Source organism: Gracilinanus agilis, chromosome 5 (assembly GCF_016433145.1).
Source record: "Gracilinanus agilis isolate LMUSP501 chromosome 5, AgileGrace, whole genome shotgun sequence".
In the NCBI taxonomy this organism is placed as follows: Eukaryota; Metazoa; Chordata; class Mammalia; order Didelphimorphia; family Didelphidae; genus Gracilinanus; species Gracilinanus agilis.
Genome location: NC_058134.1, coordinates 215780485 through 215793951, shown reverse-complemented (window position 1 = coordinate 215793951; position 13467 = coordinate 215780485). Strand labels below are relative to the sequence as shown.

At 50.0% G+C, this 13467-nt stretch overlaps 1 protein-coding gene across 1 annotated transcript in view; it reads right to left on the bottom strand.

Moving 5' to 3' along the window:
• The window catches only part of CBX7 (chromobox 7), a 13323-nt gene extending 6046 nt beyond the window's left edge, over positions 1 to 7277 (bottom strand). The window contains exons 1-2 of the mRNA XM_044679113.1: positions 7180 to 7277; positions 6977 to 7042 (exon numbers count right to left, since the gene is read on the bottom strand). Of these exons, the coding sequence (XP_044535048.1) occupies positions 6977 to 7042; positions 7180 to 7277 (164 nt within the window). The remainder of the gene's footprint in view (positions 1 to 6976; positions 7043 to 7179) is intronic.
• Positions 7278 to 13467: the final 6190 nt, after the last annotated feature.

Sequence of the window (13467 nt, the reverse complement as noted above, 5' to 3'; positions counted from 1 at the left end):
GAAGGAAGGAAGGAAGGAAGGAAGGAAGGGAGGGAGGGAGGAAGGAAGGAAGGAAGGAAGGAAGGAAGGAAAGAAGGAAGGAAGGAAGGAAGGAAGGAAGAAGGCCCTCATGACTGGAGGTCTCCTAACCAAAGTTTGCCTGACCCCTTTGGGGGCATATGCTGCCTGGAAATTCTCATTCAGGTGTGGGTTCATTTCTTCAAGAAGCATTTAGTAAACACCCACTAGGTGTCTGGTGCTGGGGGTGCAAACAAATACCAAACAGTTCATCGCCTCGAGAAGCTTTCACTTCATGGGGTGAGGCCAGCTAGACTAGAGCCCCTTTGAGCTGAAATGATCTAGGAATGTTCCCAAGAATCTGGGTAAACTCTTTTTCTCTCTTCTCTCCTCCTCCCCCTTCTGTCTCTTTCCTTTCTTTCTCTCTCCCTGTTTCTCCTTCCCTCCCTCCTCTTTTTCTCTTTCTTCCCTTTCTCCCCACATACTTTTAGGAGTTTTAGGAAATCCTGACTCTTTGCACACACTGGCTCTGCCTAAGGTGTGGAAGGACCCACCCTGCTGCTGCCCTCGAGGAGCTTGTGATCTTGACCAGCCAATGTCACCAGAGCCCAGACAAAAAGCTGTGCTCCTTCCTAGTGATAATAGAGAACAGACGGGGAGGCCCTCCTCCCTCCCTGAGGCTGGGACCTCTCTGCCAGGGAGTCAGCAGAGCCCTGGGGTGGCCAGGAAGGAAGTGGGGAGCCCACACTGGCACAGCAGTGGCCTGGCAGCTGTTGGAGTAGAGGGAATGGAAACTGGAAGGTCTGGGCTGGGGGAGTGCAGGGGGGCTTGGGAAGGAAATGGAGGGAAGGGGCCCATCAGGGGGATTTGGAATACTTGGTCCTACAGTCAGGCACTAGTTCTGGGCCCCCAAAGGCAGGCCAGCCCTACCCAGAGCCCCGGGTTCTAATCCTGGATCTATAAGGACTCATGATGGGGGTCTTAAAAATATGCCTTCTGGCTCAGTTTCTAAAATAGTCAGAATGAATATAAGAGTATGAGCTTCGAGATCACCCATAATTCTCTGAAGCAGCTGGACCAGATTTGGAGTCTGAGTGGATGAGAAGGCCTGAAGCCCCTTCCTGCTGTAGATAATGAGGTGGGGGGCTATGGGTGTAGAATTCTACTAATCCCACCAGATGCTGCTGCTGTTGTTGGTCATTTGTACTTAACTGTTTTTGTTTGCTCCCAGGGAAGGCTCAAAGGGTGATATTGGTGGGTCTGAGAATTACTCTGATGTAGAAGCTTAAAAAAAACCCAACAATAAACAAGCCCAACCTTTGGAGTCTAAAGGCCTGGGTTCAAATCTTGACTCTGCTACATACTACTCATATGATTGAAGGCAAGTCAGGCTTTGGGGGCCTTGGTTTCCACCTCTGTAAAACAGACTGACCCAGCCATTCCCTCATCCTAAGTTCTTACCAAGTGTAAATCCACTCTATCCAATCCCTGGTACATCCTAATGAGTCAGAAGGCCTGGGTTCAAATCCTGCCTCAAGTACTTACGGTGTGACCTTGGCCAAGGCACATGACCTCTCTAGGCCTCAGTTTCCCGCTCTGTAAAATGAGGTTAGACCAGGTGGCCTCTGCGGGCCTTCCAGTTCCATATCTGTGCTCTATGACCTTGGATAAACCACTTTGCCATGCTTAACCTCAGTTTTCCTCCCCTATAAAGTGAGAGTAACATTTCCTGACCTTCCCAACCTCTCAGGAATCCTGAGAGCCGAAATAAAGGCAAGAGAAGATTCTGTGAAGCACAAAGCACTCCGGGAGCGGCCCTGGGGCTGGATGGGAGGGATGGAGAAGGCTCGGGAGCGGGTGAGGGCCGCCCAAGCTCCAGATCGCAGTCACCCGTGATCCAGCTGGGCTGGAATGGAGCTTGGGGAGGCGGAAGGCCCTGGGCTGCAGAAGAAGGGGTCTGGGCTGCTGTCTGTCCACCCCGAGGTGGGGCCTGTCTTCCAGGAGGCCCCCGACGCCAGAAACCCCAGCCTGCAGAGGCTCGGCACGTTCCCAGGCAGACGTGCCCAGAGAGGGGCCGGCCCGGAGCAGCCTCACCAGCCCCAGCCCCTCTCTGAGGCCCCTTAGGTAAACAAGCCCCGTGTCCCCTAACGGGCCGCCCTCCTCCTCTCCCCAGCACGTACGAGGCAGCCGTTCCCGATGATGCAGGCAAGCTGTTCAGCCTCGGCCCAGCCTGCCCTCTGGTGTGTGATACTGCCTGCCTGGCCCCCAGCCCCTCCATCCCTTCTTTCCTTGGAGGTCCAGCTCAGGCTGGCCAATGGAACGGAGCAGAAAGAATTCAGGGTTTAGAGTCAGAGAGCCTGGGTTCAAATCCTGCCCCTGGGTGAAGGCCTCAGGTTCTTCCTCCTTCCAGACCCAAGCCAGGGGCCACTAAGTAGGATCCTGCTTGTGTGGCCTCCCTATCCTAAACCTCAGTTTTCTCATCTGTAAAATAACCTCCTCTTGGGTCTCCCCCAGTTCTGATCCTAGGCTCCTATTTCTTTCTTCTTTAAAATTTATTTACATAATTAATTTAGAATATTTTCCCATGGTTACATGATTCCTAGGCTCCTATTTCAAGAAGGCCCATTGTAGGGGACAGCTGGGTGGCTCAGTGGATGGAGAGCCAGGCCTAGAGACGGAAGGTCCTAGGTTCAAATCTGGCCTCAGACACTTCCTAGCTGTGTGACCCTGAACTTAATACCCATGGCCTAATCCTTACCACTCTTCTGTCTATACACCATACTGATTCTAGGGCAGAAGGTAAGTGTTTAAAATAAAAAAATAAAAGGGCCCATTGTAAAGGTGGCTCAGTGGATGGAGAGCCAGGCCCAGAGATGAGGGATCCTGGGTTCAAATCTGGCTTCAATAACCCAGAAAAAAAATTAAAATCTGGCTTCAGTTACTCCCTAGCTGTATGACCCTGGACAAGTCACTTAGCCCCCATCACCTAGCTCTTATCGCTCTTCTGTCTTAGAACCAATACACAGTATTGATTCTAAGACAGAAAGTAAGAGTAAAAATAAAATAAAATAAAATGAGTCAAAATCTGAATTCCTCCCAGTGTGACTTCAGGCAAATCATTCACTCTCGGCTCCCCAAGCCTCCCTTTTGTCCTCTATGAAGGGAAGGGATTGGACAAGGGGGCCTCTGAGGTCCTCCCAGCTCTAGGCCTGGATGCCTGTGATCTCTTGTGGGGAAAACCAGGGGAGTTAACTTAAATATTATATGTGGGTTCAGGAGGGTGTGAAGGAGACAGGAATGACAAAGATGGGACCAAACAAGGTAGGGAGACTGAGTTTAACTGTTAAGGAAAATGTAATCCTCCTCACAACAGATCCCAAGGTGATGCTCCCCCTGGGAGTGATGTCTTTCTTCTGTCTCAGATTTCTCCTGGGCCTGCCTAGTCTCTTGGATGGGGGACTCAGAAGAGGTTTAAGACGTGCTTTAATGGAGCTAAATCGAGACCACTGGCTACGTCAAGTTCAAACCCTGAAATCAGAAAGGATCCTCCAGAGAAAGAGACAGCCCTACTTCCAAGATGGCTGAGGTTTCCCTTGTGGTCCTTTAACGGGCCATCACCGATGTGGTACAGAGGCTGGGGACAAGGTGGAGGGTATCCCCAAACAGACTCTCTCCTGAAAACTGGCCCCAAAGAGTGGAAAATATTCCTCCTTCCTTTCTTTGCAGAGGTAAGAGTTGATGGACCCAGAACATGGCGCATGTCCCTCAAATGATGCCTTGGCTGGATTTCCTGAGCTACATTTCCCTTCCTCATTTTCTTCTGGATCCTTTGTGCTGGGATGTTTGGGATGGTTCTCTATGGACAGAGGAATAATGTGGAAAGAAAGCTGATATGAAACCCAAAGACGCCAAGGATGGTCACATAAAGGAAGGAGAGATGCATTCAAAATGGGAATGAAAAACCCAGGAAAACTACACGTTGGTGGAATATTTAGAGCCTGCGATCTGGGCCTGCTACAGTGGTGGCAGAGGCCCTCCTGGGAGCAGTGGCTATCTGCCTCTTGGCTTTAGGATTGCGAGTGTGAGTGCGTATGAGTCTGCATGTGTATGAGTATTTGTAGGAACATACGAGTGTGCAAGTATATATGGGGACAAGTACAGATGTGAGCATGTTTCTGAGTGTGTAAGAGCACGAATATAGGTGTGCATATGTGAGAAAGGGAATATGTGTTAGTGTGAGAGTGTGCATGTATGTGTGGATATGTGATTAAGTATGTGAATGCATTTGAGCATGACTGCATTGTGCTCCTTTCTATTTCTCCCTACTGTGTGTTGAGCATGTGAAACTTTGTCTTCTTCAAATGAAAGGCTAAGAAGAGCATATCTTGAAAGAAAGTCATTTGACAGGTTCTTTGTAGGGAAACTGAGGCACCGGGGCAGTGAATGTTTAGACCAAGGCAGCCTACAGGGAACGCTCCTCATAGGATGGCTGTAAGCTCCCTCAGGGCAGTCTCAGTGATTGTGAAGACTTCAGAAATGCCTGTAGATAACCTTATTTAGGCTGGAAGGTACCTCAGAGGTTATCCAATCCTAAGTATTTATTTTACAGTAGGGGAAATTGAGGGAAGATCAGGGAAATGGGGAATTGGCTAGTCTGGGCCAAAACCAGGACTTTGGATACAGGACTCTTTCCCTTACACTCCTATAGTGTCCTGGCCACTTAGCCACAAGAAGAGGGAGACTGAGGCTGCCCAGCTCATAAGAGGGACAGGGAGGCCAACTTCAGTAGCACAGAGGGAAGAACATCCGAATACCGAGTTACCCCCATCACAGATGGGCCACTGAGCTAGCAGAAAGCAGTTCTCTCTTTTTGGAGGTCTTCAAGTAAAAACTGGATGTTAGAGAGGGATTTATGCCCCATGAGATGGCCAGGATAATGCCTGAGATCCCTGACTACTGTGGGCTTGTGAGCCTGGGATTTCAGCTTCCTGAACTTCTTTAGTTTCCCTTTCTGTACCAGAGTAGGACTGGGTCAGAGGATGCTAGCTTTTGAGCATTGGGAAGATTTATCCAAGTACTGCCTCCCTTTTCCAGACTCAGAGATTAAGGGACTTGCCCAGTTGAAGTAATGGAGTTAAGACTTAAGCCTCCGTTTCCTGACTCCAAATTCAGTACTCTCTCATAGAGCTAATATTCTGTGCCCTACAATCCCTCCCAGTTCAGACACTCTTAGTTCTAAGCTCTCTCCCAATGCTGAAAGGTTCTTCTGGCTCTGACCACCTGTGCATCTGTGAGCTAGAAGGTACCTCAGAGGTTGAGTAGTCCAACCTCCCCATTTTACACATGAAAAGACTGAGGCCTAGAGAGGAAGCAAGCTGCCTCGAGTCATACATCTGGACAACTTAAACCTGAGTCTCACTCTTAGACTGGTGCTTCTTGTCCCTTAAGATCATACTATTCCATGAACTATTTTTACCACAACTATGACCAAAAAAATCCAAAAAACATTATTGTTTTTATATGGCTTTTTTTAAACCCTTACCTATTGCCTTAGAATCAATACTGTGTATTGGTTCCAAGGCAGAAGAGCAGTAAGGGCTAGGACAGTGAGGGGCAAACTATGGCCAGCAGGTCAGATGAGGCCCCCTGAAATGTTCTATCAGCCGGGTGACATTATTCCTAATCTGATGCATACAACAAATAGGATACAATACAATGAAACTTCGAAAGAATTGCCTTAGAAACAGATGGACAGATGAGCATTTCCTTTCCTTTGGCCCCCTCTTTAAAAAGTTTGTCCGTCGCTGGGCTAGGGAATGGGAGTTAAGTGACTTATCCAGGGTCACACGGCTAGGAAGTGTCCGAGGCCAGTTTTGAACCCAGGAACTCCAGTCTCTGGCTCTCAATCCACTGAGTCACCTATCAATCCCTTTTTTTATATCACTTTAAGAGTTATACTTTCTTCCAAAGTGCTTTCTTACCCTTCAAGGTAAGGAGTGTAAATGTTAGCTCCATTTTATGGATAAGAAAACTGAGGCTCAGAGAAGGAAACATCTAGTAAGACAAAAATTCCTTTAAAAAGTTCCTTGATGGGTTCCCTGCAGGGAAACTGAGGCATAGGGATAGTAGATGTCCAAACCAATGCAACAAATTGAGTCAAGAAGCTGGGAAAGGCCAATCACAGGACAATCTCTAATCAGATGCCAGTAAGCTCTTTGCTGAGAGCTGGGACTATCTTGGGTTCAGCCAGAAGAATCTGAAGCTAAGGCTTGTGACGACGGGTCAAACACTCATTCCCCCACAGGGGAGGTAGAAGATGGGTTGATCTCTCACTGTCATAAGAATGTCAGGTAGACTGAGGCAAATGTACAGGAAATAGGAAGGTACGGTGACCCATGACGTCTCCTCCCTAGGATGGACCCAAGTTGTGTGGGCCACTGGTGGGCTCTCAATCATATGCTTCCTTGGGACACCCCTTGTTCTGCTGCTTAAATTTTCATGGGTGCAAGCTGTACTCTCTTCTCTCCCAATCTGCTGAAATCATGACCTTTCTTTATAATCCCACTTGGATGCCACCTCCTCCATGAAGCCTGCCTGGATCCCACCCTGACCCTCAGTTGTCCATGACCCTTGCTTTCTCTCTCCCTGCTCATTTATGTGGGTCTATATGCCATGGATCCTAATAGAAGGGAAGTTCTCTGAGGGCAGAGATTATGCCATTTTCCTCTTTAGTATCCCCCAGGGCCTAGCATATAGCAGGTGCTTAATCAATGCTGGTAGAAATGGCTCAACTCAGACTTGAGAAGAACAATGGCCTTGGTCTCTGGTTCTTCTGTACACTCAGCAGGTTAAGCATAAGGACAGAGGCTCGGGAAATACTTGGGAACCATGGCGTGGGCACCCCTGTGCCAGGTCCTAATGGGACACCCAATGCCCACCCCCCACCCACACCAGCAGGGAAAGCAAAAGGCCCCCTTACTTCTCCTCATAAGCCAAGACAAGGCGGGGATCCAAGATGTGCTCCTCGGGCTCCCATGTGCTGTACCTGGAGAAAGGCAGGAAAGGTGATGACTATCGGTGGCATCAATAGCCACCCACTCATGGGGACAGGGTGTCCAGGCCATGGTAGGGATGGTTGGGGTCTCCTGGCTCTTCACTAGAATCCCCTCCTTGCTCTCTTACCCTTCTCTCCTGTCTAAGCCTGAGATTTGCCAATGGTTCATGCAGTAGCCTTCAAAGCCTACCTGGGAATCTGACTCCTCCTGGAAGCCCTCCTTCATCTGCAGACTACCCCCAACTAAGGAGTGCTCTCACAGTTCTACCTATCTTTCCTTGGCCACCTATCATTGCCTCCTTCTGTATCAATATTACTCCTAGAGTGTATGCCTTACTACCCTGCCAGATTGGGAGCTTCCTATGGGTTAGTGCTGGGGATAAAGCCCTGGGCAAGTCATTCTCTCTCTTTGGGTTTTAATGTCTTCATCTATAAAAAGGGGTTGGAGTAGATGATAACCAAAGTCCATCTCAGAGCTGACATCTGCTCCAAGAACTCCCAGCTCTGACCTTCCCTGTTCTAAGGTTCTTCCTGGATCTGACCTTCTCTGTTCTAAGGTTCTTCCAGGTTCTGACCTTCTCTGTTCCAAGGTTCTTCCAGGTTCTGACCTTCTCTGTTCTAAGGGCTCTCCCAGCTCTGACCTTCCCTGTTCCAAGGTACTTCCCAGCTCTGACCTTTTCAGTCTTTGATTATTCTACCCCTGTTCTGAGCACCCATCCTACTCAGTTCTCACATTCTTTCCTGAATTATACTTATATGTCCCCATTCTCACCTCCAGAAGGCCCCCAATGGTCTTTTACCCCCACTCCCTACCCCATGGAGCCCAGTGAAGCCACTTAAGACATCTTGGTTGAATGGACCACTCTCTTACATGGGGTGGTGGCAAAAGCTTTGGGTTTGGACTGGGATGTCCTAGTTTTCAATTCCTTCTGAGGTCCTTCCTAGCTCTGTGAATCCGGATTGACTCAGTTTACTCTTCTGTAAAAGGACTATGCTTCTTGTACTCTGTACTGCAGCAGGTTATGAAAAGCGTTTTGTGACAACTTTAAAAGTCTTAACGACTTAGCCATTTCCGACTCTTGGTGACCCCATCTGAAGTTTTCTTGGTAGAGAACCTGGAGTGGTTGGCCATTTCTTTCTCCAGCTCATTTGACAAATGAGGAAACTGAGGCAAACAGGGTGAAGTGACTTGTCCAGGATCACACAGCTAGTTTCTGAGGACAGATTTGAACTCAGGAAGAAGAGTCTTCCTGACTCCAGGCCTGGTTCTATCTGCTGTACCACCTAACTGCCCAATGATGACTAGCCCTGATGGCTGAGGGCTAATGAAGACCCATCCTTACCACCTCCTGAGTAAGGGTGAAGGACTCGGGGAAGGAGGAGGCCTGGACATAGACCATGTGGGAGTTGTTTTGTTTGATGGTGCATTTGTTACAGGGTTTTTTCCCCTTCATCCCCCCCACCCCACCCCCAAGGATCTTGGGGAGAAAAAGGAATGTCTATTAGTTCAAAATTACATTAAATTAGTCAGGATTTCGATGTTCATTTGGGGGTTGCTTGTTTGGGAGCGTTTCAGCTGCCTCTCTGGGAGGGGTTGGGAGAACAGGACTGTGGGAAACACAGCGGATGGAAAGCAAGAGAATGATATGATTTCTCAATACCTTTAAGGATCAGTTCCAAGTTAGAACAGTGGCAAAGGCTGGGCAACGGGGGTCAAGTAACTTGTCCAGGGCCAAACAACTAAAGTGTCAGCTAGATTTGAACCTAGGACCTCTTGTCTCCAGGCCTGGCTCTATCCACTGAACCACCTAGCTGCCCCCCATTACGATTTCTTCTTTAAACCTTAGAAAACTCTAGATATGCGAGCTCTTGTATTCTTCTTCTTGTCTCTGGCATGCTGATAGGATTCCAAGTCTGCAAAGCACTACAAACATGCTGTGTGTGTCACCACACCGCTGAGAGGCAGGAACTCTAGGTATGAGACCCATTGTATAGATGTAGACACAGAGGCATAGAATTAAGGTGATTTGTCCCTGTTCACACAACAGAAAAGGGACTGAAGCAGGATTTGAACCCAAGTCTCTCCTTGTCCCGGTCCAGTGCCCTAGCTGGGTATCACGCTTCTCCTCAGAACTACACTGGGTCAGAGGCAAAAAGGATCTCAAAAGACTGTCTGGTACAACTCCCTCAGTTTGTAGAGAGACAGAGATCTATGCCAGAGCTTCGTTCCTCCTATGGAAAATAGATCAGGGGCTGGGAAGGTGCTGCCTGGGAGAACAGGGGATGGGAACCTAGCGTTCCTGATGTGGGCTGCTTTCCTGCAGACTGTTGGGGCCAGGAAGGGCCTCAGAAAAACTGTGAGAGACCTTAGGACAGGGGATGTCAGGGGCTTAGAACAGGGGATGTCAGGGCTGGGAGGCGCCTTGGAGATTGACTAGTTCACCCCTTTTGCAGAGGAGTCCCCAAGAGCCTTTGGGGTGGCCCAAAGGGAAGCATACCAAAGGTTAACTGAGGCAGAAAACGGAGCCTTCTTGCAAGTTATCTGTAGGAGGAGGCCGGCTGAGACAAGCAGGGGTGAGTCAGCTGTCCTGGCCCTGCGCTCACTCAGTCTCTCACCTTTCTTTCTGAATCCTTTCGCCCGTGCCTGCCCCCCCCTCCCCATGATGTCATTGGAAGCAGGAAATTCCCTTCCTGCTGAGGCAGAGAGAGGGCTCAGGCACTGTCTGGAAAACCCTTAGCACAGTGCCTGGCACACGGCACAGGCTTAATACAAGCTGGCTCTTTGGGGCAGGCCCTCGGGAGCCGGCAAAGCTCTCTGGAGCAGCCCGCAGGGGAGAGGGGCCGCAGGCTGCTCGAGGGGCCGGCCATGCTCTGTGGCCCTGCCCGGCAGGAGCCCTGAGCCCCGGCTGCACGTTCTGGGCCTGCCAGTGGGCCTTTGGCTGAGCTGCCCTTGCTCTGGGCCCAGTTCCTCCATCTGTCCAATAAGGGAAGGGACTAGAGAAGGCCGGGGCCTCTCTGGATGGCCACCCCTGGCTCCAAGGCCTCCCGTGTTGGGTGGCTCTCGCCCTGGCGTTCCTCGTGCAGCCCTGGCCTGCTCTAAGGGCTCTAGCTCCAGCCTTTCCCAGCGCTGCCGTCCCCTGTTCTAAAGCCCCCCACCCCACGCCCCTGTTCTCTGGCTCTCCCGGGAGGGCCTGGGGAGATCCCTGGGACATCCCCCTTCGCTGTGCTAGATTGGAGCCCGGGGTGGGGGCGGGGGGGCCGCCCCAGAGGGTGTGGGAGAAGGCGAGCAGCTGGAAAACAGGCTCCACGTGACCCCCGGCTCCCTCCGGCTCCTCCTTCTCCCCCTCCCGGCCTCTGGAAGGAACTCGTAAACAAGCGTGCTCAGAGCTGACTCAGAGCCCAGCCTGGCACTGGTGCCAGCTAACGGGGGAGGGGGCACGCGCAGGGCAGCCTCCATTCCCCAGGGGGAGCACAGGGAGCCGGGCCCAGCCCTCCATGTTCCCTAGGACCACCCCAAATCAAAGCCAGGACGCGGCCAAGCTGGGCTTCTAGTCCCCTGGTGCCCCACCTCTGTCCTTTGCTTCAGCCACCTACACCTGCAGCTCAGGGACGCCTGTGGTGGGGCAGAACAGAGAGAGGCCCTGGGTTCAAATCCTGCCTCTGGCACTTAGTAACTGGGTGACCTGACTCCACTCCCTTCCCCTCTCTGCTCCTCAGACTGGCTCCTTGGCTGAAAAGCGGATGGGCTCTACTCAACAGCCTCTGAGGTCCCTTCTGAAGCCTTCCATCCTAGGTGGCCCAGGGGCTAAGAAAGACCCAGGTTTGAATCCTGCCTCAGTCACGAGCTAGCTGTGTGATCCTGGGAAAGTCACTTAACTTCCACTGCCCAGCCCTTCCTGCACTTCTGTCTCAGAACTGAAACTCAGTATTGACTCTAAGACCCAAGGTAAGAGTTTAAAAAAAAAAAAAGAGGCGTGAACCATAATACAGCTCCCACCCTCTCAGAGAGAGTTTCTAGGACCCTCGCCCCCTGAGGGTGCTAGGTTTGTTCCCTAAAATTCTCTGTGCCAAAGTGGACGACTGTGTCCCCTTCGCTGCAGCCCTCCCTTTCCCACCTCTGGGCCTTTGCTCGCCAAGGAGTGCCTTCTGGGCACTCCGCTCTGGGGGGTGGGGACCCCCCACTTGTTAAAATCATTCCAGCCCAAGTTTGGGTGCTATTTCCTCCCTCCCCAAAAGGATCGTGGAGTGCTGGATTTAGAACTAGACTTCAAAGGCTACAGAGTTCATCAAGCCTCCCCCATTCTACAGAGAAGGAAACTGAGGCCTGGGGATGTGATTCAGGACATCCCAAGGGGCAGAGAGGGAGCTCAGGGCTCATCCTGTCCGAACCCCACCCTCCTATCCATTTTACAGACAAGGAAACAGAGGACAGAGGGGAAGTGACTTGTTCAGCATCATATCGGTAGGAAGTGGTCAAATCCAGGATTTGAACTCGGGTCTACCAAGTGTGAATCCCCTGAGATGACGCCAAAGCAAGGACCTGTGGCCGAGGGAAATCCTGCTGTCCTGCCCACTTGGCAGCCGCCAGCCCTGACAGTGCAGAAGGGCAAGGGCCGCCTCTGATCTACGGAGGGGGTGGGATAGCCACTGTCCTGCCCTGCCTAGCACCAGGTACCAGGACGGTCCCCCCTCCCTCCCGACCCAGAGAAGGAGCTTGCCTTGCAAAGAGGGGCTCTAGCAGAAAGAATCAAATCTAACAAACACTCATGTGGCCCCTTCTGCATTCCAGGCTGCTGGGACCTGGGGGGGGCGTCCATGCCGTGGGGTTTGGAAAGAAACTGGGGATTCCCAGGCCAAAGGTGGGGGTTTGAGTCCCCCTTCTGCCCCGCACGGCCTGTGTGAGCCTGGGCTTCCTCCCTCTGGGCCTCAGTTTCCTTCTCTGTAAGATGGGGAATAGGTCACTAGATCATCTCTCTAAGGTCCTCCCCAGCTCTCAAGCTGGAGAGCCCTTGGAAAGCTCATGAGGGCTCAGGAGTGTGGAGCGTCCCAGGGGCCCAGAGGTTGGGTTTGAAGGGCTTCTATCACAAGGGAAGCCCCAAGAAAGTGTCCAGGAAAGGGAGGAAGGGAGGGAGGGGGCAGTGAGGTGGTTCAGTGGATAGAGAACCAGGTCTGGAGAGGGGATGTTCTGAGTTCAAATGTAGCCTCAGATACTTCCTGGCTGGGTGACTCTGGATGAGTCATTTATTTAACCCCGTTTGACTAGCCCTTGCCCTTCTGTCTTAAGAGTTGTTGCTAAGGCAGAAAAAGTTAAAAAACAAAATACAAAGAAAGTGGGGGATGGGGGAGGAGAAGGGATCCTGTCTGGAAATGACTGATTGAAAAACAAACTTGAAAATAATCCTTAAAAAAAAATCCTAATAGTCCTAAAACAATTCAATTAAAATCCTAAAAAATTAAAAATAATAAATTTATTTATAAAATAATGGTAAAATATTTTATAAATATGAAATTATGTAAAATACTTTCTACAAAGTAGGTAAATTAATTTCCATAAATATAAAATTATATTAAAACATTTTATGGAAACATAAATTATATAATTATTTTCTATAAATATAAAATTATGTAAAATATTTTCTATAAATATAAGTCATATAAAATGTTTTCTTTAAAATTATGTAAAAATTTTTCTATAAATAAAAGTATATAAAATGTTTTCTATAAATTATATAAAATAATTTTTACAAATATAAATTATATAAAATATTTTCTATAAATGCAAAATTATATAAACCATTTTATATAAAGATAAATTTATAAAATTAAAATAATAATAAAAATTTAAAAAGTCTATGATGCCAAGGGAGCTCCTTGGCAGCAGGGACCGACTGTTACCATTCTGGGTATCTGTCCCTAGCCCTTGGCACAGTGCCTGGCACACTGTAAGTGCCTAATAAATGTGTGGTGTCTGCCTGGCTGGCTGGCCGGCTGGCCGGCTGGCCCCTCCTCCTCTGGGTCCTCCAGGAAGCCTGGTCCCTGCCCTGCCTCTCCCCGCCCTGGGCAAGGAGCAGTTTGTGTTGTCTCTAAAAGAACAGGCTGGAATGGCTGTTTCTGGAGTCCAGGCTCCCCCTCACAGCTCAGGGTCCAGACCCCACAAGGGCCCCCTACTTGTTACCACTCTCTTTCCCCGGAAGCTACATTGTATAAACTTTGTGCTCCCTGTGCCGAGCACAGACTGGGTCCCACCTGCCCCCAGGAAAGCATCTACACTAGAGCAATTTCTCTTTGGACAGACGGGGCAGCTCCAGAAAGGGGCAGGAGGTACAGTCTGGCACTGACTGCAGAGCATGTGTGACCTTAGGTAAGTCATTTCGCCTCCAAAACTTTGGGCTTCCTCCCCTGGAAAATGAGAGGGC